The 24,102-nt window shown below is 47.5% G+C and overlaps 1 protein-coding gene across 4 annotated transcripts in view; it reads right to left on the bottom strand.

The window, feature by feature from the left end:
- The window catches only part of kif26aa (kinesin family member 26Aa), a 90,314-nt gene that overhangs the window by 7,921 nt on the left and 58,291 nt on the right, over nt 1-24,102 (bottom strand). For all 4 annotated transcript variants that reach the window (XM_048250395.1, XM_048250396.1, XM_048250397.1 and 1 more), the window contains 8 exons: nt 19,135-19,324; nt 11,494-11,700; nt 9,977-10,070; nt 7,755-8,017; nt 7,150-7,333; nt 4,850-5,009; nt 4,003-4,165; nt 117-3,255 (listed from right to left, as the gene is read on the bottom strand). In XM_048250395.1, coding sequence (XP_048106352.1) covers nt 117-3,255; nt 4,003-4,165; nt 4,850-5,009; nt 7,150-7,333; nt 7,755-8,017; nt 9,977-10,070; nt 11,494-11,700; nt 19,135-19,324 — 4,400 coding nt within the window. The remainder of the gene's footprint in view (nt 1-116; nt 3,256-4,002; nt 4,166-4,849; nt 5,010-7,149; nt 7,334-7,754; nt 8,018-9,976; nt 10,071-11,493; nt 11,701-19,134; nt 19,325-24,102) is intronic.

The raw sequence follows: 24,102 nt of genomic DNA, 5'->3' as shown, positions 1-24,102 counted from the left end.
GGCCTTGCCAATACATGCTCTCTTTCAACCCTCTCAAGGACAAAAATATGTGTTGGTTAATTTATCTGTATCTTGATGCAGCAATGTTGATTAGTAGTAATAATAAAAAAGCTTACCGTTTGATCTTTTCTTGGGCGACTTAGAAGCCTTTGCTCGACTCGATGTTGAGACCCCGCTCTCGCTCATGGAGTCGTGTGCAGAGGAGGCGCTGCCCGTCGTCTCGCTGTCCCGGATCATGCTCTCATACCCACTGCTGCCACCGCTGTGGTAGAACAGGGCAGTGCGGCCCATGGCGGGTGGAAGTTCTCCGCTAAGGACGCTACTGTTGTCACTTCCATGCCCACTACTGTATCGCTGGGGTCGCCGCGGGGCTGTTATCTTGCTGTAGGGTGAAGGCAGAGAGGCAGGGGTGGGTGTCTCGCTGGGATTTGTAGCACCATCGCTCCCATCTGCCGAGTCTCCGGAGCCCTTTAAGTGTTTCTTGGGACTACCAGAGGCTAGCTCGCTGACTCGGCTGTTCGCGGCACGTAGAGCTTGCTTTGTGCCCATAATGGTGCCTCTGCCTGGCTTTGCAGTAGCACCCGGCACTGAACGAGTCGGAGTCTTTCCTGATGGAGGCAGGCTGGCATTACGTGCAGCTGAAGTCGTAAGAGATTTGGTGGAGGAACTAAGTGCCTTTGAGCCACTCGCAGACAGCACCTTTGCTTTGGTGCCACTGGGACCAATAGCTCGAGAGCTGATACTGGCTTTGATATGTCCAAGTCTGCTTCCACTTGTGGCAGAGGATGGTGGAGAGATTGCAGTAGGAGTTGAGGATGAAGTGGGTATCCCAAGACGAGGAACCATCCTACTTGATTTTCCAGTGCTTCCTAAGCTAGCACCACTGTTCTCTCTTGACAGTCCTGGTCTGGATCCCACTGAAGTGAGACTGTCACATCGTTCCAAGGACACCAGGCTGCCAAAGTACCTCCCATTATCACCTTTGCCCCCTCGTGCCTTCAGACTGGAGGCCGTCCTCAAACTGGATGTTTTGAAGCTAGCAGAATCAAAGTCCTCCTCTGAGGCTGAGGTTTTGGGAAGTGAGGATTTGGCTGCATCGCTACCTGACCTCAAGGCACTTGGAGACAAAACAATCCTCGTCCTCTGGTCTAGGCTAGACTTCCGAAGGGGTGGGGCAGGAGGGGAAATGCTTTCAGACTTCGGCAGGCCACTAGCCTTTTGTCCATTTCCTCTTTTACCTAAAGAGGAGAATCTTAAGCTGCTGGTCCCCTGCAACCCTTCCTGGCCCCATTTAGATTCAGATGAAGTATGAGGCACAGACACAGTCCCAAGAGTGGTGGCTCCCCGTCTAAGCTGTGGCATCCTACTCAAGGTGTCGGTTTTCTTGCTGCTAGATCTTTCACAGCCATCCACCACCCTTTGGGTAGAGGAGGAAACTTGTGCCTTGGGTGGGCGGGGAACACTGTTGCTGTTTCCATTGGGTTTTCTGGTCGGAATGCTACTCAGGGCATTTCTTGGTGACTTAACAAAAGATACAGAGTCTGTGGGCTTAGGATCTGAGGGTCCACTGGCACCGCGAAGCCATGTCTCTTCCAATCTGCTGTCTTGCCTCTGCAGTTCACGGCTGCAGCTAGGGCCTGGAGCAACAGACGAGGTAGGTTTGGTTTTCCTGGGTAGCGAGGAGTGAGAGCCATGGTGGGACTGTGGGGACTGTGAGGTGTTCAGAGTGTTAGCTCTGGCTGATTTAGGGCCTTTTAGGAATGCTTTGGTAGTATCAGGAGAGGCTGGGCACTTGTTCAGGGATGCTCTGCAGGGACTAGCAGTCTCACTGTCAACTTCTGAAAAGAAAATACCACTATCTCCCAAGGAACTCTTGGCCCCTTTCTGAGAAAAGGGGTCCATGCATAACGCACCAGGTGAATCCAAGATAGAGGATGTGCTATCTGCTCTCACATTCCTACCTTTCGACATGTGACCTTTGGACGAATGGACTGCCTCACTGTCAAGCGTGCACACACTCATCTCACTAGGCCAAGAGCCAATCGAGGATTGTCCACCTCCGTGGAAAGTGTACAAGTCTTCCTGCGATTGCCTGACAGCCTCCAAGGTTGCCTGGGAGGCCTCCACTTGGGAAGTGTAGGCATCAAACTCATCGTTAATGCTGCTAATTATGCTAACAGGCCGTGATCCCGATGCCAAAGCCTGTAGGGAGCAATCACTGTTAAAGCTGATTATACTGGATGGTCTACCATTATCTGGGATAAGACCAGGGGGAAGGTCTTCCACCACTGTGAACACCAGTTCATCCTCCCCATTCAACTCCACAGGTTGCTGAAGGGTGAGTGTGGTTCTTAGCACATCCCGCTCTAAACACCTGCCCCTGAGGGCTGCTCTGAGATGGCTTACCTCCAGGGGACTTCTGCTCATGTGGTGTGCTCTTTCCATAACAGGAGATCCCCCTTGCTCACCCTGTCTCAGAGCCTGCTGGCTCATCCCCACGGGAGGTGTCCGTGCAGCAGGGCCACTGCTAGCGCTACCTGCTGTCCTGGAGGACCTGGTTTGGGAGGGGGAGCTGTTGGGTTTTGGCAAAGGTCCTTTGTTGAGGTAGACCTTCTCTCGGACTACGGGTTCTGAATCTGTTGTTGCACATTTGCTAGGTTCAGAAGTGACCCTGTCTGAGGGAGCTCTGGAATGTTCCTTTTCAGGATTGAGGGGAGCAGGGTGGGTAGACCCTATGGTGTGGGAAGGCTTTTGGAAAGAGTTCTTAGCAGTCCTGGCAGAAAATGCTGTCTCCTCCAATGCTTTGCCAACCCCACTATTTAGGGGGGTTACCTTAGGGATTACCTGTGATCCCTTGCCCTCTCCTGTGAAAGTGGACGGCCCTTCGCTGCCATCAATGCATTCGAGACGTTCCTGCAATTCTGCAAATGTGTTGCACTTCAAATGATCCCCATCTCTTAAGGGACCGTCCTTTGCACGCTTCTTATTTAAAGAGGGAATGATGGGTACGAAGGCGGGTGGGCCCTCATTGTCACTAAGCTCTCGGTCAGAGATTTGGGCTCCGCCAGGCCCGACGTAGATGACCGTGTCGCAGGAGTGCTCACTGCTCGATGAGTAGTCCGGGTCACTGGAGAGCATTGAGGGCATGTCTGGGTCAAGGGCCACAGTCCTGGGGTGGAATGGCCGGAGATGCGCTGGCCGACGGATCCGCCCTTCTTCACAAGAACTCTCCCCACCAGAAGAGCTAGATGCATACTGAAATGGAGAAATAAAGACAGTTAATACCATGTCTTTCCAGTGAGCTACTGTGCACCTCCCACACACTGATTAATGGAGCTCTTCTACTCTAGTATTCTCAGTATGGATAGGTTACATTAGGAAGCTGGAGATATTGAAATGCATTTTGGATGATTCAATAGCTGGATTTCAGTGCACAATTGATTCTACAGCATATTAGTTCCTCTAGAAATGACATGTCAATATCATCAAAGGTTAAAAGTGCAGGCAACACAGACAGTGCTTCAATGAATGACATTAACATATATTGGCTGCCAACTTATGCTTCTGAATGATTTTTACGATCTATAAGGAATAAATACATGTCGTCAATCTGCCTAATTATGGTGAATGTATGCTGCACTAATCTGAATGCATACATAACAGACTCCCTATGGAAGGGAGCCATTGATTTGCTGGCACAGACACTGAATTATTACTGTAACAAGGCAAAAAATATGTCAAAATCTGAATGGCTTGAAATGTAAGTTTTTATTTAACCTAGGATATTCAATCAGGGGCACTACAAGATCTATTTGACTGCACATTTCAATTGCAAAGCCACTGTTGAAACAATATAAAAACCCCAGCCAGACTTAATTCAGGTTTAGGCCTCTCAGAGTTCTACACACCCACACAAAATCACCCACAAAATGTGCAACACAAAGACAAAGACAAATAAACATAGACATAATTGTACGTGCACCCACAGATTCAAACACTAACCTTAGATTTCTTCTTCCTCATGCGGTGTATACGCGAGGCTAGCTGAACGGTGGTGAGCGTCTCGGCAAACTTGGCTGGCGAGTCTGAGATGTGGGCAATCATGGTGGTTCTGCAGTTGATGTTGCCCAGGGACTCCCTCAGCAGCATGGTGAGCTTGCTGTCCCTGAATTATTCATCAAAACAGCCCCTTCGTTAGCCAAAAAAGCCAACCCCTGCCATCTCTAACCAACCAACCCCCAACCCTCACTCCCTCATGATCACAGCAACCAGATCCTACTGCAATGGAGATATGCGCTATAGGCAAACAACATGGCAAAAAACAGTACTTCTACCATTCGGCACAGTGTAACAGAAATCCATAAGAGAAATTGTTTTTATGGCTTTGGCCAAAAGTTAAAGGCCCTTCATATTTTTGGTGTGCTGGATTTCAAGTGCTAAAATGTCTCCAGCCAAATAGTAAGAAAAAATGACTTCTATCTAATAGTAACTGCCTATCTAAAGTCTGTCCTTCAGGGTGCCAATGGAAAGCCTTGTCTTGCATCTGGAATCTAAATGCCATCAATAACTTCCCACATCCATTCATTTCAGCCTCCAACAGCTTGCCATTTCCTTCTTACAAGTCCGTTAATTGGGTCCATTGATCTGACTGAGAATGGAGTCGGCAACATGTACAAGGTTGCAGCCAGGGAAACATAAATGCACATTGTATCAAACACACAAACACCCACATCCAAACACACACACACACACACACACACACACACACACACACACACACACACACACACACACACACACACACAGAAACACCCATTTCTTTACACAAACAGCATAATCAAACATGCACCTGTACGGTACGTGCTTGGCTCCATTTGCCAAGGCAAGGATGACATTGCCCAGGGCACCCAGGGACAGGCACTGTCCCCTTCCTCCGTCGCGGGTCTGGCTGAGGTCGGACTCACAGCTGCCCAGGTCGAGGAGGTGAAGGCGACTCCGACCACCTGACACTGCCAGGGGCGCAGGGAAGACTTATTAGCGAGCAGTTACAGGAGGCAAAATTAACATTCAGCAGAAAGAGATTGTGCTTCCTCAGAGATAAAACCATGACCTTGGTACTGGGTTCTACAACTGCCAAGCTCCAAGGATAATAAATGAGTTGGCCTCCAAAGTATAAAAGGAAGAGTGAACACACATCAAAAATTAAAACAAAACAAAAAATCAATCACATTTTTGAAGGAAATCCAATCGTTTGCATAAATGGCCATTTAATGGTCTCAGAATAGCATGGTTTTTTTTAGAGAATCACTGTCTTATTTCTGTTTAATAGTACTAGAGCCAATGCAAAATGACTTCCAGGCTGAATCGCACGATTTAATACTCACATACATGTTATGCAAATCTGATAAATCTCTAGAGTGGCACTGAAGGATTACGCTTCCGCATTTACACTTTTAAACTGAGAGAAGACAGCGTCTTACAACGAATAGTCTTGCTATTTATTTTGAACTCTCATTCACTATCTTAGTCTTCTCTCATCATTCAGTACATACTACTCATCATTCAGTGCATGCCACACATCAACTTGACAAATCACTTGGGATAGTTTTTGTCTTTGAATTGAGAGAGAAGTCAGTGCCTTCGTTGGTGTCTATGAAATAAATAAATAAATAAATAAATAAATAGGCCAAGACTAACTAAGGCCAGTATCATATTTTCTGGAAAATTGGTTTGGGTTCATTCAAAAGTCAGTCAGGTCAAAAATAAGTCAAGTGCTCACAGAAGGGAAAGCGGCAATGTGCCTGTTTTAAATAGCAAGCATTGAAAATTAACCTCACGTCAGCAAGACTCAAAAACACAGAGCGTATGGAATGATAGCACTCCATGGGAGTGGAATGCTAAGTAGCCTCCTCATCATTGGCGCCCGTCTATAAACATTCCAAGTGAGAGAACCCAACCCTCATTATGCATTGAAATTTATTCCGGCTGTGACCAGCGCCCATCTAGAGTAGTGGAGACAGTGGTGAAATACTAATGACCAGGCTAACGTCAAGAAGCTCCACTGACAGGTAGGGCCAGGAGCGCTAATGAAAATGTGCCGGCGTCTCCCCCCACTGTGCTTGGTATTCTGGTTTCTCCCGCTATCAGTGGCACCAAATGAAGCTAATTAATATATGTTCAGTTGGACGGAGAGATAATAGACCTGCCGGGATTGTGCAACCCACTGCAACTGGCTTTCTTCTAATACTAATGATGCATGCAAAATATGTTCCGGGAGCCGGAGATGAAAGCATGCAGACTCATTTGAATTGTGCAGATCAGAGCGTTTCTACTGAGCTCGAACAAACGGGGAAAGATTTGACACACTAGCATCGATCCCACGGTGGGTGCTATGAAAATGATATGCTCTGGTGCCTAGTAGTAGAACTTTAAAGATAATATTCTTTAATAAATAATAAAATGAAAAAAATGAATCTTCCAGGAAGATAGAAATTTCCCTGACAACTTGTTCCACTCCCAATAATTAAACCTCGGAGAGGTGAGTGAAGGCTCATTAAGCCAGTGATGGAGACGCAGTGATGAGCAAGTATGCTAACCTCCCCAAGCTGTTTCACAAATGACAACATGCTCACTGAGTAACACCCACCCACACACTCTCAGTCAGACAAGCGCAAGGAGATCAGCTTGCAGGCATAAACACACAAGCACAGACCCAAACACAAGCAGAGCAGCCTTTTTATAGTAATGCCAGTAATACACACACAAGAGCATAAAAAACATTTCTGACACATTTTCTGAATCTACATACACAGACCTTGTACCCAAACACGCACAAACGCACACGCTGACTCAAGACAAGCAAAACCACAAATATACAACACCAAAACATCCACAAAGACACAGACACAGACACACACACACACACACACACACACACACACACACACACACACACACACACACACACACACACACACACACACACACATACACACACAACCACACACATACAGCACTAAAACATACGCAAACATACACACACACATACAGCACCAAAACATACACAAACACACACATACACTCTCTCTCACACACACACACACACACACACACACACACACACACACACACACACACACACACACTCACTTCCTCCTTTGGCACTCTTCTCCATGCGGTACTGGTAGACGTGCAGGGTGAAGAGCATGTGGGAGTTCCTGCGCTCCTCCTCCTCACAGTCGGGCCGACTGGTGCTCCGAGCCGCCAGGGCCGTGTCCAGGTAGAAGGCCGCCCTCTCCGCCGTGGACGCTCTCAACTCACTCTGATTCTGGAGCTACGGAGAGAGAGAGAGAGAGAGAGAGAGAGAGAGAGAGAGAGAGAGAGAGAGATAGAGGGCAGTGAGAATGTAAACCATGCAGGCAAGCAGTACAAAAGGAAGAAAGCAGAGCATGACCAACACAATAATGGGGGGGGGTGAATGAGAAGAATCTGATAATTGGACCACAAGGCCACATCTCTGGCTCTGAAAGTCAGGTCTCCAAGGTGACACCCTTAAGAGAAACACTAACAGGAGTGGGGGAGGAAGATAGAGGTGAGGAGGTGACAAAAAATTAGGTCAGGTGATGAAGTCACTGCACAGAGGGAGGAAGCTCTCGCTCAATTAACAAAAGGAGGAAAGACCTGCGAGAGCAATGGGCAAATGACCAGAACTAGAGGACACTGCGGTCCACTTTCATTGAGAGCGGGGTTATTACCTGAGATCCAGAGACGGGGTCCTCACGCAGGAAGACACCCGGGGATTGGCTGTCCTGCGCGCTGCCTGACGTGAGGTCGGCCAGCAGGTCGGTGAGGGCCTCGTCTCGGCCGCAGATCTCCACGGCGGACACGCGGACGGAGAAGCGGGCGCCAGCCTTCTCCCGACGCTCCTCGATCAGCTTAAAGAGCCAGGAGATTGCACACGGTGCCACACCCAGGCTCTGGGTCGAGCTGTCCTGCCCAATCATGGTGAACGTCTTGCCTGTGGCGGGGGATCAGGTCAGGGCAGGGTAAGTGGTAATGCAGATGGACACGCCAAACAGGCACAACCCGGCACAACCCGGCATACAGTCCCATATGCACTAAGAGCAGCAACCCGGCATACAGTACCATATGCACTAAGAGCAGCAACCCGGCATACAGTACCATAGCATACAGTACCATATGCACTAAGAGCAGCAATCAGCAACAACACTGGGGCCGCTCCCACACTGTATATTTCCCCTTGGGGCTCAAAAAATTATCTATCTATCTATCTATCTATCTATCTATCTATCTATCTATCTATCTATCTATCCATCTACTGTATCTATCTATCTATCTATCTATCTATCTATCTATCTATATACTGACAAACATATATATATATATATATATATTGTACTGAAAATATAAAAAATATATATAAAAAAAAAAAATATATATATATTGTACTGTATATACTGACAAACTGACAAAGATATGTCGGTGGTCTCTCCACAGGTACACACAGGCAACCAGACACAGACACATGAAATACATTTAGTTCACATGTAGACTACACAAATGTAAATGTGCACAATTTCTGGGGACAACAGCAGCATATAAATTCAAAATCATTATAAAATGTAAAAATGAAGGAACCCGGGAGCTCTAATCCTGGTATATGTATTCCTGACACATTTGCGTTGAATAATATTACCATAGCCTAGCGATATGCAGTAACACATTGGAGGCTAAAAGTGGATCTAGATGGGCAGTGGTTCAACTCTGCATTAGCAAAGCTGAAACGGTAAAAGCTTGTGTAATTAAAATAAATTACAGAGGTATTTCAGCGCTGTACGCGAGTGAAACTGATGCTGAAGCCCAACTGAACACACGAGTCCTCAGCCTTACGGCGGGGGGTAAGCTAACCTTCTCAGCAGGGGGTCGAGCCAAAGGCCGGAAACCAGAGGCAAGCGAGAGGAGGACGCGAAGGGAATGCACGCTTGCATGCTTAACAAACACAGAGCATAAAGATGATCCTAGTAGCCTACTTTACATTCCGTACGCAGCCACGACTGATTAAGCAGTCTCATACAGTAGAATGAGAAAGAGAGAGAGAGAGAGAAAGTGTGTGTGAGAGAGAGAGAGGGGGGATGGAGAGAGAGAGAAAGAGAGTGCTAACAGCTACAGTTTTCCTCCTCATACAAAACACTCAGGGACCGTTTCTGAGAGGGCTTCAGAATCAGTTCAAAAACGCGGAACCCCCTGCCTGCATCCCCCTAGCCATTGTCATTGTGATGCCTTCTAAAATGAATTCGGGAAGAAGACTTTTTTTGGTGGGGTTCGGCACACAATGGTGGAGTTAATTAAAATGGAGTAGAATTGGTGGAGGCATGCAGCTAGCCATGATGTGTGTTCAGTAGGGGTTAAAATAGGATTTTGGAAATGGTGGCCATGCTTTTCTCTCCGACCGATGCCCACATGCACTCATAGAATGCCTAGAGTGTGTAATTCATAATTTTCCACATCAGGGGAGATTGTCGCTGCACTACACTTCTCAGACAGTAAGGGTTTCGGGCAGTGACAGTAACTATATTTGAGCCAAAGTCATGAGGAGTTGAGTTTTCTTCATGACAACGCATTCTTTTATCTCAGGGGACTTACAGTAACAGCACTTATCAGCATGCACAGAAGAATTCACCACATAACCAACACAAGCAGTATACAGTACGTTCTGAAAAACGAAGTGAATGCTTGGAAATTAATGAAGTTCCCTTTTGTGGCATTGTACCAACTATTTACTTACAGTACATAGCCATCACAAATCACAACATACTTAATACAATACATACTGTAATACACAAAATCCAAGGAAACTGATGCCCAAGTGTGATGTCTGAACTAGTGTCCTACAACAGATCCCCAGTGTACAGTAGGAGACAGGCCCATGTCAGGCTAGAGAAGTAGTGGTACTAACCGAGGTTTGTGTGGCCGAAACAGAAGATGCAGCCGTCTGCTCCATTGACCACTGACTGGATGACCTCTGCAACAGTCCCTGAGCAAACCTCCGCCTGGGACACACAAGGAAAAAAAAAAACTTCAGCCAGTGGCAGCATCACAATTTGAGATGGCCATTATATAAGAGACTTCACAAACGAGGCCTCAGACTTCAAAGATTTATTGATGCCAGTGCCCAAGGACAACACAACAATGGGTGTGAGAGAGAGAGAGATCAGGAGTTTTCTTGACGTTGCATCACATGAAACAGTATGGACTGTATTCATTGTGATGTTTGTGATAAGTCTTGAAACTGAGCGTTGAATTTACCTCTATTAAAATGTTCATCCCCCTACTTTTTATCTGCTGTTTCTTCTCCCACGGCGTACCCTCCCTAAGTTTGTCGCACATAATAAGGTCTCTAACCAGTTGCTTGTGTCTTCTAAACATATTCATTATAGATTGCACCCTTGGGGCTGTCAGGGTGTTGCCACAGCTTGCAACAGAACTCCACCTGTCGCGGGCTCTACTCTTACAACGGAAGAGAAGAGAGAATCTGTGCCATTTCCGTGATAAAGTTTTCAAACTATGGCATATTGCCTCAGGTATGTGTGTGTGTGTGTGTTTGTGTGTGTGTGTGTGTGTGTGTGTGTGTGTGTGTGTGTGTGTGTGTGTGTGTGTGTGTGTATGTGTGTGTGTGCGTGCGTGTGTGTGTGTGTTTGTGTGTGTGTTACATGTGTGAATGTTTTGACAGACTTGCAGCACGACCCCAAGCTCTGATGTCTGCCTCTTCAAAGGCTTCCGTCTGTTTTGCGCACTGATCATCAGAGTTGATGATGTACAACAGGAACCCCCCCACCTCCTGTGTGCGCCCCTGATCCGGCTGATGGTTTAGTTAGTGTGTGATGGAGCCACGTACCTCCCAAGTACACTCCCCCACACACCTCTCACTCACCCTCGTGCCCCCCAGGAACACTTTGATCTCTGTTTAGAGCACTGACTTGCCCCACCCAGTGCCCTGTTGTGAGATCGTATGCATATTCTGGGAGGCGATGGCATTCAAAGTATTTGTAGGCCTAGCAAATGTTGCCCCCCGATTTCTAAGAATGGGAAAGGGCACCCCTCCCCCACGTCTTGGTGATATCTCCCCCTACCCACATATAAACACACACCCCTGCCCTCAACCTCCTGTCTTCACTCTGGAAGGCCCTTGTAATGGATTTGACACAACTGGTGTTATGTACTGTGGATTCATTTGCAATTTTATTTCATGATATATGACGATCCCTTACCACAGAAATGTATGTTTGAGCTTTGTGTTTCTTGGTCTGAAGTGACAAACAACAATCATATCTAAAGACTTTGTCCCCATTGTTTTTCAATTCAGTTGAGGGTATTTGTGACTTGCCAAAACACCGCTTGAACAGGCTTTCTCCCTCAAGTGGGTCCAACCCCATGTGTCTGGTTGAAATGAGTAAAACACCCCTGGACACTCACTTGGGAGGCATCCTGGGTGAAAATGGCATCGAAGGCAAACATCTTTGGAGCGGTGGCCGAGCGCCTCTGGGCAGTGGCGGAGGACGTTGAGGGGGCGTTGGGCGAAGGCTCCAGTAGAGTCAGCTGTTTCTTGTGGCCGTCCACCTTCAGGAAGGACATGGACTCAGGAGAACCTGGCACGGGACATATCCGCACCATCACTTTGACCTGTGATGCAAAACAACAGATAAAAAGTAACGTCAAATTTATAATGTAACTTTGTGCTTATGTATGTTATCCATTACTTTTTTTTAAACAGAAACTTCAAACGTTTTTTAAAATTCCAACATGGTTCGAACAAACATCTCTTCAGTCTTTGAGCGTCGAATCACAACAGCTGCTCGATAAAAAATATTGAAAACGCCCCTCTCAGACATCAAACAACAGCTGGAGACGCACAGACACCCCAATGCTAACACTAATTAGCGAGCCACGGAGGCGTTTCCACAGTCAGTGCCGACGGCTCACCGTTTCCATAGCACTGACACAGGTGACCCTACCATGGCAGCATGAACGTGAGGGAGTGGCACTGTGCGCAGCATGCCACGTTAACGTCCTTCAGCTGCCCTGCCAGGGATTCGAGGATTAACACCCCTTCACACACACACACACACACACACACACACACACACATGGTGGTGTTTGGATGGCATACAAGTTGGCGGTGGGAGAGTTGTTGCTTCAGATTTCCAGCCATTCCTCCTCACTCTTCCCAAGCGCCCCAGGAATATATCTCTCCAGTCAGACTCCAATGTGGCGGCGCGAGCCTCCTGACGGTCAACTGACACTTTGGGGTGGGTCTGACGGACACACGAGAGCCTCTCTCACAAGCCTCGGCCAAGTGGAACCGCCAGCTCTTTAGCGGCCAGGAACGGGGGAGGAACAGAAAAACTGGATGGATTTTCAAGTGGCAAACAATGGTGGGTGCAAAAGTATACAGCTGGCTTAACACTACCCACTCCACTCTTGACAGGTCTAATTCTCCAGAGTTTCTTTTCCTTTGCCTTTCCTTGTCAGGCTCTTTATTTTCCTTTTCTTTTTTTTTTTGAAAGCAGCCCATCAGAAAATCCGCTGAATCTGCAGGAGGTGGATGAAGAAATCTCAAAGTCAGTTCTGGCACAGAGCTCTTTCATGAGCACCATAACTGACCGCCTGCTGACCAAACAAGTCATGTCTTCAACACTGCTGCAGTGGGCTCAGCTGAGCACAATGCTTTGTGGAGCAATAAACGCACCCTCCATTGTACAGATGCAATTAGACTTCCCATCATTAAATGGAGACTCCTCCAGCCGTAGTTCACAATGAATTCGCTCACAAACGCTTGAGACCTTTCATATAATTGGAATTATGCAAACTGTAAATATCAGCTTCCATAAATTCCCATTCTAGTGCTACCTGATAAGGAAAATGGGGTTGAGCATGCAACAGTGTGGCCTCATCGCCACTCGAACTAAATAACAACTGGAGTGATCTGCTAAATGTTAACGGCCTCTTTAAACGGTGAATATGGCTCATTTGGAAATTAATGGAGTGCATGACGATGACAACATCATGCTAAAAAACCTGAGCTGTACCTAATGTGTAATCTGGTTTCATGGGGTGGCCCACCTTTGGAGCACGGATAAATCCATCTAGTGACCTGGAACTGGGCCAACGATGAGGTAATGCGCTGGGGCAATCTCTGGGGGCCTGGCTAAGCCGTCTAGCACATCCCCAAACGAGACAAAGAAAGCTCTCACTGGAATGGTGTACCCACCAATTCTTACAAAATGACCAATTCAAAGATGTACTTGTTTTACAAAAAAAAAAAAAAAAAAAAAAACGTTGAATGTGTCCTAATGGAGAACAAGCTTTTTAATAAAGGGAGTGGCACTTCCCCCACAAGAGACCAATCAAACCAATGGATAATGAAGCGATAACCACCCACATATATTGGGGTGTTTGTGTTTGGGAGCAGGACAGGTAGTGTCTGTATTTTGGAGTCTGCACGGTGACGCACAGAGTTAATCTGTGCACAGGAACACGTCTGGATTAGGGATCAGAGAGAGGAAGCCGTCGACTGGACCTGCGAAGGGAAGGGCTGGACCTACAGTATTAAAACAACTGCAGCTAATACTTCCTGTTCTATTGACCCTAATTTAATTAGGTCTCTGGAAGAAGAAAAAAACGCATCTGTCTTCACAGCAGGAAGCCTCATGTGAGAAGCAAAAAACAAAAGAAACTACTATTTAACGCTTTTCTTTCAAAGGGCTCTTCAAGGCTCTTCCTCCATTTCCTTTCATGCACCACGGCAGCTAAACAGGATCGGCGTCCCCGTGTTGCTCAGCTCACTTGTCGTGCCACCCTCCATTAGTCAACAAGGATCTGACATGAGAATCGTCTTTGCCACGGGAAAGCAACCGCAGTGGGCCACATGAGAACCACTCGGCATACCATTACACATCAGTTTGTTCAATAGCCTTGCAAGCAAGTGATAGTCAAAGCTGACTTTAACTGTCGTATTTTAGAACACATCACTAGAGATGCAGTATAGAGGGGCAATTCCGGGCAAAACTGTCACATCCATAACGCCAACACAACGCCATGATATTTAGTTGACGTTATGGACGTGACAGTTTTGCGTGGAATTGCCCAGAGAGAGAAAGAAAGAGAGAGAGGTAGAGAGAGAGGTAAACAAGCATATATGTATATATATATGGAGCATATACTATATATCCACAGGGCATGATTTCCTCATCAGTGACCACAAACGGCTAAACAAACAAACAGCACCTGAACAAACTTGTGACAGGAAGCTGATGTGCCACATCCCGGCCCGCCTGATTTAGAGGCCCAATTTACTCTCTGTGCGCTCTGAGGCAGCGCTAACGCGCCAGGACATTCCCTGTTCGCTATTTCAGCTTTTATGGCCACCAGGGAAGGCTCTGGCGAGCGCAACAATAGAAAGCCTGCGAGTTTTATTGCCGCAGTGCTGTAGATAAAAGAAATGCAATTGCAAACAATGAGGGTCCTGCGTTGGGCGAGGATGGAATTGCTATTCGCCTGATGCGGAGAAATGAGATGCAGGGCCACAGACAACTTCATTTCCTGTCTGACTTTTACTCTCTGATGGGAAAAGGCAAGGGCAAGTTCTCCATTATTTTTCAAACGCTGAGGAGCCGCCACACATAAAAGAAGACTCTTCCTAATGATTGAAGGGCAGTGAGCTGTCAAAATCGCAATTAATCTTCTGATACTGAGAGCACTGCAACTCTGCATCCCACAACATCTCGGCAATTTCCGCCACTCGAGACTGAGGGGGAACAATCTACCAGACAAGCTGCATATTGTTTTGCCAATTAAACCTGGCTGACTGCCCTTATTACAGCCAGGGTCCAGTCCCATGATATCACAGCCAGAGTCCAGTCCCATGATATCACAGCCAGGGTCCAGTCCCATGTTATTACGGCCACATATCCTGCAAAGTGGTTTCTAATCAAGGCCTCTCACCAAGCCCTCCCTCAGATGAACTGCCTCGCTTCTCAGTCCTCTCCACGTCCACCATTCAACAACTCTCTTCTTCCTCCAGGCCTCTCTCCAACCTCTCTCTTTCGCTCCCCTCCTCTTACCTCTCTCTCTCTCTTCTTCTGCTCCAGTTACTTCCTTCCCTCTGTCCGCACTCCAAATGACTCTCCTTTCTCCTTTGCCATTTTCTCTCCATTCTCTACCTCTTTTCCCCCATTATACTTGTAGCAGTGGGCTCTTCCTGGCTCGTTTGCCTTTCTGCTACAGGGGCCCATTGTGTGAGCTCCATTTTGTGCGGCGGATGTGCTGACACTCACCGGGCCTAATTAGGCTCTGTTTTACATCCAGCCGACTCATTAGCGGCAGGCAGCTGCCTGTGTTTTTTTGTAATCCTACCCAACGACTACTGTGTGCTTGACTAGGCTTGATTTACGCCTGTCATGTCTCTTTTTTGGGGTCAGGAGCAATGTGTTTTTCGCCTGAGGTGCTTACCGACAAAAACCTTACTTCAAGGCCACCTCTATTGTTTTTTAACAAAATGCACAAATTTGCCAACACCACAGTGATCACATTATGACGATGTGATGTTAAAGTTATTGCCTCTGGTCCTTAGCCACTGCCTCTGCTCTCTTAAGTCATCAAAAGCAAATCACTACAGATGTAGGCGAAGGCACATTGCAGTCCGTTTGCTTACAGCAACCATTTGCAAGTTCAATCTAAATGCAATCTTGCCATACTTCTGAATCTGTGCCAAATGTGAGATCACCTGCTCTAATAACTCCTGTGAGGGTCAATCCTGGGCCAGCCAAGTCTGCAGCACACAGCCGTATTTTACTCTCCCGAATCCCACTCAACACTGAAAGACCTACATTGTTCTCAAGAGCCCAGACCGCGTGCCGCACAAGCAAAGGGGATCAGCTAACTTGAGCGGAATAACCGGTCAGGCCTGCAGCACGTGCGACTTAGTCAAACAATTACCAGCGCGGTGCTTTCCACCGCAGAGGCATGCCCAGGGCGTCTGACCGCAAGTCATGTGCTGTGGTGGTGACCTGGAGACACCTCACCTCTTTCGCTAATCACACGCCTGTCCATAGAATCCCTGACCTGTGTATATATGTGTGTGTGTGTGTGTGGGGTGGGGGTTGCTAAATCAGAAGGGTACCTAATCCACTTTAGCATAATCTCTTCAAGCGGTATAATCTCCGACAAGTAGCGTAGCCGAGCCAGAGATTTGACAATGAACTCCGACTACTACTCATGTGATGCTCTGCCAAAAATGCAACAAGAGCAAGACAAACAAAGCTCAGATATGTGTGATGCAGAGAACAGGGAGGTGAAGACTGCAGGAGCCATAAACTGTGTGATTATGAAATGCCGGCTTTCTCATAAAGCTACTCGGAGGTTTTCAGCCACTTATGACACCTCCGTAATGATCTGAGCAGGTGTGTTTGTTGGACCCACGAGTGAGAATCTACAAAATTAAATAAGCTCAATAATGACTGCAGCTCAGAAGTAATAAAAGCAAATCGAAGGCTTGGTAGTAAACAGGCAGCAACAGGAGACTGCACTAGAGGATTTGTATGCATGTGTTTTGGATGGAAAAGCACGAGTTATCATTAAGTCAGGGTTCAGAGCCTTTCACTTTGTTAAATCATTTCCACCAGAACCTGCACGGCTCCATAACAATTAGAGATGTTTGGCTCCTGGGTGCCATCACCCAAACTTAAGTTTGCTTAATCAGAACTGAGACTGCAGAGAATTACATTCTTAACATGGAAGTGTGAGTAACACCATAATGTATTGGTGCGGAGGAGTCCACTGGAATGGCATTGCCAATTGTAGGTAAAATATGAGCCAGAGTTATCTGGATTGTGACACAGGCTGTCTATTCTCTCTGGATTCAGGCTCTAAAAAACATGCATACTTCTGTATGAATTAATGCCATCAGAATAATTGTGTTATGAATTCCTCATTTTCAAAACTCATTGTGTTCCACCCACAACAATCAGCCTCGGTGTTTTTGATCCATCTGTGACAGACCCTGTTCTGGTTCTGGAACATTCCCAGTGATGGCCATCACCAGCCTGTCTCCCAGCGCTCCGACACATTTTTCTCCCACTCCCCCGAACTGCTACTCACTCCGGGGAGGAATGCTGGCTGGCATATGGCACGGGCCTCTTGGAATCCCAACGGCCTGGGAATCAGGGCAGCCGCTATCAAAGACTCCTTCAGAGGCGAGGTGCGCGTCACGCATTGGCGATAATGCTGCCATAGACAGCCATGCTGAAGTCAATGAGGCATTGACGCTGCGCTGGGCTCAGCAGATCCAAACAAGTCAGTGCTGCTCAGAGAACTTGTGTGGGCACGGGCTGGGATTCCACAAACATGGAGTCATGTCGGCCGTTCAGCAGACATAATCTGCAGCACATCATCTGGAAAGGGCTGCTGCACACACACACACACACACACACACACACACACACACATACAATACACACACACACACACACACATACAACCCACACACACATACAATACACACACACACACACATGCAACCCACACACACACACACACACACACACACACACACACACACACACACACACATGCACACCCCACACACACACACACACACACACACATATACATACATACATACACACACACACACACATACACACACACATACATACATACATATACACACACACACACACACACACACACACACATTATTATTATTTTTAATACGCACACACACACACACACACACACACAAATACATACACACACACACACACACACACAGATGCAATACACGCATTTACACGCACCCACACACACACACACACACACACACACACACACACACACAGATGCACACACGCACACAAACACATGCACACACACGCGCGCACACACACACACACACAGAAGCGAAATAGCACACATAGAAGTGTGCTTTCCGGGTTCTGATAGGAGAAGGGTTCCCAAGAGAGCTGAGAGGTCAATCAGCCAGATCTGCTTCATTAGCACAGCTCTAAAACCATTAAGCGGGAGGAGGTACGTAAAGGAGTAAGTCAAATCAGCTGCTTCAGAGAACGGATTACTGTAAGCAAAACCACCCAAAACTGGTTTTACTTTCTAAACTGAACCTTTTGTCGAGGTCATCACAATCAACATCCCCTAAAGCAAAAAAGAAAAAAACCTCAACAACATTCAACATTCAAATGTGGTCATCTATGTATCTATGTATGCAACTATTGCATTGGAGGACACAGCTGTGTCGTGGAGTTAAAACTGGACACCACTGTGCCATAGCACTGACCTATTTGCACTGTGTGTCCTTCCAGCCTCCTCTGGTCAAACAGGGTCCCTGGGAAACTGCACATCATGCAAGTCTTAGTGACGTGTCCTCCAGTGTTTTGAGTCAAGCTAACCTTGCTAGCAGCCAGCAATGTTACCATAAGATCCATGTGCTTAATATACCCTCCCGTATATGTGTGTATATTTATAAATATATAAGGCCAGGCAGTCCAGGCATGTGCTGCTGTGCAGTTCTCATGCCCACAGTCTGACAGGCAGAGTGCGGAGTGGTAAAGAGGGTATCCTTGGAACGCACTTACATGTAATACTTCACACTTGATATTTTAAAACCACAGAGGACACACACGCCATGCCCTTTCTCAAATCTACTTAGGCTTTAAGCCATGCACTTGAATGCATCATGAAAATGAAATGCTTCAGCGTACTCCTACTTGATTGCGATCCTTTGAGAGGGCCGCCTACATTCCAAGAGAGAGACATACCGGGCACTGTTAAGGAGCCGCCGTACCAGACGTTTCGTGGCCGATAAAGAACTCTGATGTGTTTCTGCGCCAAAGAGAGACTGCTGCTGCAGTGCAGACGGCAATATTTCAGCAGCTGTGTAACAGCTTGCATCAAAGCATCACCTATGGTCCGAGTAGCAGACACAATGAAGCCTGGTTTGCCAAAAACACTGACCAGCACGCTGTGAACTGAACCCAATGACCCTTTTTCGAGCAGTTTTTTTTTGGAAGGGGGACTTCCCACAGTCGTCTCGGCACGTCTTACCTTTCCCACCCCAGGGGTGTCCTTGACCTTTGACCCTGCCCTGAGGAGGCATGGCGGCACGGGGGGCGGCGAGAGCTGCAGGGTGGCGCTGAAGCCCTCGGTGTAGAAGGCGGGCTCGTTGGGGTCGGGCGGCGAGGGGGGCGGCGGCTGGGGCTTCTTCCGCTTGGAGAGGTTCAGCTTCTGAGCGGCCCTGTGGGACAGATCAGAGAGGGGGGGGGGCAGGTGAGAGAGACACACAATTAGACTGACCACACGCACAGGCAATCAGACTCAGACAGACAGTGTAGACAAGCTCACCCTGTATGTCAATCTGCCAGTCTGTCGGAATGGCTTCTCAGCTATGCTTCTTCATTAGTCTCTTGGCCCTGATGTGTTTTGCCTGTTGGCTTTACATGTGCCTGTATTTTTTTGGCTGTCAGTCTGTCACTGTTCATGCGTCTGTCTGCCTGTCTTTCCCACCTTACTGCCACTACATCTGCTTGCTTGGCTGTTTGTCTGTCTGTCTGGCTGGCTGTCTGGCTGGCTGGCTGTCTGCGTGTCTGTCTATTTTTGTTTGTCTATCTGACTGTCTATCTGACTGTCTTCTATTTTAGTCTGCTGTCTGGAGAGTGTGACTTTGACAGTTTTCCTTCCTCGAAAGACATTTTATGATAGAGCACGACTCACTATCAACTCCACGACATGAAAGGTAAGCACATTTGCAACAAAACAAGAGCATCACACAGTGCAAATACACAACCACGTTGAAAGTGAAAGACAAGAAACAAAGACATGCACAAACAGTCAAAAACAAAGAAACTGACAGACAGTCAGAGACAGTCTGAATGGCACAAAAACAGTCACACAGAGAGCGACAGATAAATGATCGAACAAAGGAAGACAACGAAACATTCTGACGGATGGACAGACAGTCCGATTACTGGACAGATAGTCAGACACTTCAGGGCATTAAATAATCTCCTCAAGACTGTGATCTAATACCTGCACTACAATTACACTGTTCTGAAAATGAGGCTAGCAAGGGGACATGTGCATTACTCATACAGTATACACCGTGAAGGCAGTGTGACGCTCATTCCACTCAAATACCGGGGAGCACTATCTGGGGTGCTTATCATTTTTTAATAAAATGGAACTGTCACACCACTGTCATCATCATCAGGGTGTGCAGAAAAGACAGCCTCGGTTCCCGTGTGATAATGCTCAGACACAGATTCACAGCTCCAGTCCAGCGCACAGCAACAGATAGGAGGCCAGCAGGACGCGTATCTGATCTCTGGAAATGCACATCTATAAAGCCATTAAAGTACAGAAGTAATGTACAACCCCCCCCCCCCCCCCCCCCCCCTACACACACACACACAGATACACACATACAGAAGCACACACACACAGAAGCACACACACACACACACACACACACACACACACATAATGCATACACACATACTGTACACACACACATGAACATAACTCTCTCTCTCTCTCTCTTGCTCTATATTTATTCCACCACAATCACAATCACACACACACACACACACACACACACACACACACACACACACACACACACACACACACACACACACACACACACACACACACACCTATGCACACACCCGCACATTAGTATGCTGCGACTCACACAGGTGAGGGTGAAACAGATAAAGGAGTCCTCATCTGCCCTTGCTGGTCACGGTGTGCGGAGAGCGCGAGCTCGTGCAGTTTGCTCAGGGAGCGTCTCAGCTGCGTCCCCTCCACTGGAGCCGGCAGCAGGACACGGCTGTTCCAAGCCACCGCCTTCAGGGCTAATGCATCTCTCACTCTCTCTTGCCCTCTCCTGCCCTCTCTCTCTCCTTCCTCTTTTTCATCCAATGCTGTTCTCTCTCCATTCTATAATTTGTTCACTCTTCCCACCTCTCTCTCACTTGTTCTCTCTCTCTGCTCTCTCACTTGTGAAGTGGGCAAGTGCAGATGGCTGCTCCGAGTGTTTCTCTGTTGCTCTCTACACCTCTCACACACATCCCCTCCCTCTCCACACCTCTGCACACACACACACACACACACAGTCTAACCATGTCTCTCGCTCCCCTTTTTTTCTCTCTCAATATGACACTTATGATCCTCATGGGCCACTGATGGATATGCCCCCCCCCTCTCTCTTTCCTTCTCCACCTCCTTTCACTCCACCTCTTTCTCACTTTCTCTTCTCGCTGGGCACGGATGAAGGGATTAGCAGACGTGTTAAGGCACATCGCTCAGGCCGTTTAATGCAACGCAAGACAGATGATGATGAATCTCCATGATGGAGGAAGAAAGGGAGGGAGGGAGGGAGGGATAGAAGAAGGGAGAGAGGGAAAAAAGGAGGGAGGGAGAGAAGATTGGAGAGAGAGGCAAAAGGGAGGGAGGGAGGGATGGTGGGAGGGAGAGAGAGAAGAAGGGAGGGAGGGAAGAAAGGAGGGAGGGAGAGAAGAAGGGAGAGAGGGAAAAGGGAGGGAAGGAGGAAGGCAAGGAGACGATGCCACACAATTGGTATGTACAGGGAGACGGTGCAGAGGCATGATGCTTTCTAATCCCTACCAGACGGTGAAAGAGTCCCCCCGGCCCTGGGAAAGTTAGATTAATCCCAAGAATGTAAACACTGGCATGTGCAGACAAAGGCACTGGCTCAAGCGCAGAACGAGTGTTTATCCAAAATAATGCTTGACTGACGCTGGAGGTGGGAGCGTGGAAATGTGAGATTGCTGGCCACCGCTAAGACAGGCTGCTCGGCGGCGTCCAGTGATGAGGCATACTGAGCATGTGGCCACTGAAGATGACAGGGAACAAAAATGCCCATTTTAGTGTCCAGGAGAGTTGACTGTGTGTCTCTCATCAGGTCTACTAGGGCTGTCCAGAGTTCCTTTAACTCAGTTGCTTGAGCAATATTCTAGTAAGAATGACCTTGGGAGCATACATACTGTTAAAATATGTACATTACCTCTACAATAAGTTGATTTGGATAATAGCAACCTCAAACTAAAATATATAATGAATGAATGTATTTGCATATTCTATGTAAAGATATGCAGTTCTCAGTATCCACCAATAGGGGCACTGCATACCTGATGAAAACAGACTATAATCTTTTAAAACTAGTTTGCAAGAGTGAGGGTGTTGAAATTGGCCCCTGAATGTGTGGGCCATAGATGTTTTAGGGAGATACAATATCATAAATGTCAATCTGCCCTTTTTATAGGATGAACCTATCAGTATGAATGTCAGAATTTATAAGAGCCTGAGAGCTGTGAGTGCTTTTGTGAGCAGCTTACTTGAGTGCTGAGGACCGGGTTTGAGAGAAACTGATGGATAGAGTCAGTCAGAGAGAGAGAAAGAGAGAGAAGGAGAGAGAGAAAGAGAGAGAGAAAGGAGAGAGAGAGGAAGGGAGAGAGAGAGAGATCCTGCAAGAGATGGAGAAGGAGAGAAAGAGAATGAGAGAGAGAGTGAGAGAGAGAGAGAGAGAGAGAGAGAGAGAGAGAGAGAGCCCTGGTGTGTGAGTGTATGTCTCTCCCAGCATGGGGTCTGTCTGCCTGGAAGCGAGGCCTGAGCTCATTACCACTCCAGCTTCTGCCTCTCTGGAGCACATCTACTGTGCGTTCACCCCCCCCCACACACACACACACACACACGCACCCACCCACACACACATACACCCCTCTCTCTTTCTCTCCTCCTTGTCTCCCTCTTTCTCTCCTTCATCTCTCCCTCCACTCACCCTCCTCCTATTTCCCCCTTTTCTCCCCCCCACAAGCCTTTTCTGCAACCACACCTCCTTTACTGCATCCACTTCTCAAGAGCACAATCAGGAAACACACGGTGTAATTATAGTTTCCATGAAGGACACAGAGGGAGGCACCCTTGAGATTTGCCCCAGCATGCCTGTGTGTGTGTGTCTGTGTGTGTGTGTGTGTCCACATGTGCGTCTCTGATAGTGTGAGACATTGGGTGTGAGACTGAGCAAAATATTAGTGTGAAACTGCAAGACATACAGAAAAGGAGTGAGTGAGAGAGAGAGAGAGAGGAATAGAGGGAGGGAGAATGAGAAACAGGGAGGGAGAGAAAAGAATAGACTGAGAGACACAGAGAAAGAGAGAGAGAGAGAGAGAGAGAGAGAGAGAGAGAAACAACGCAAGGAGGAGAGGGAGAGTAAGGAGTGTGGCACAATGCATGCTAACCATTGCCTGCTGCCACCAAGCCAATAAATCCTCTATTCTACTGCACAAAAGGACAGAAAATGTTCCCATGAAAACTAAATTATGCCGTCACCTCTCTATCCCCTTGCCAGGGTCATGCACCCTCTGCGCTATGGCAATTCCTGTTTGGCCATTTTCCCTGAGAGAGGCTCTCTGAATGCAATCTGATAAGAAGGAGAGGCATACACGCAGCAGCAGAGAGATTGAATGAGGGAACAGCAAGGACTTGGAAGGGGAGAGGAGGTGTGAATGAAGAGAGGGGGAGATGGAGGAGGAGGAAGAGGAGGAAGGAGAGAGGGAGGGAGAGAGGGATGGAGGGACTGTAGGGCAGAGAGGAAGGAGAGAGGAGGGCGGTCTTGCTGTGAGCCACCTTCGAAGACAAAGCCTCTCATCACCTCAGCTGTTTTTCCCCCCTGCTCATGACAAGTCTGTGCCTCCCACTAGCAGTTTAATACAGCATTTATACACACACACACACACACACACACACACACACACACACACACACACACACACACACAAATTGGGATTGGTTTTGTCAGAAACACACACATATGCTCACACAACCCACTCTCTCTCACTCTCTCATTCACACACACACACACACACATACACAAATAGTGATGTACTCTCCCTCTCTTACTCGTACACATTCCTCCCCACCCATGCTCACACAAACACACAAACACACAAACACACACACACACACACACTTGGACAAAAGGGGACAGTATTG

This window comes from Alosa alosa, chromosome 8, assembly GCF_017589495.1.
Source record: "Alosa alosa isolate M-15738 ecotype Scorff River chromosome 8, AALO_Geno_1.1, whole genome shotgun sequence".
NCBI classification, from domain to species: Eukaryota; Metazoa; Chordata; class Actinopteri; order Clupeiformes; family Clupeidae; genus Alosa; species Alosa alosa.
This window is presented reverse-complemented; position numbering and strand designations above follow the sequence as displayed.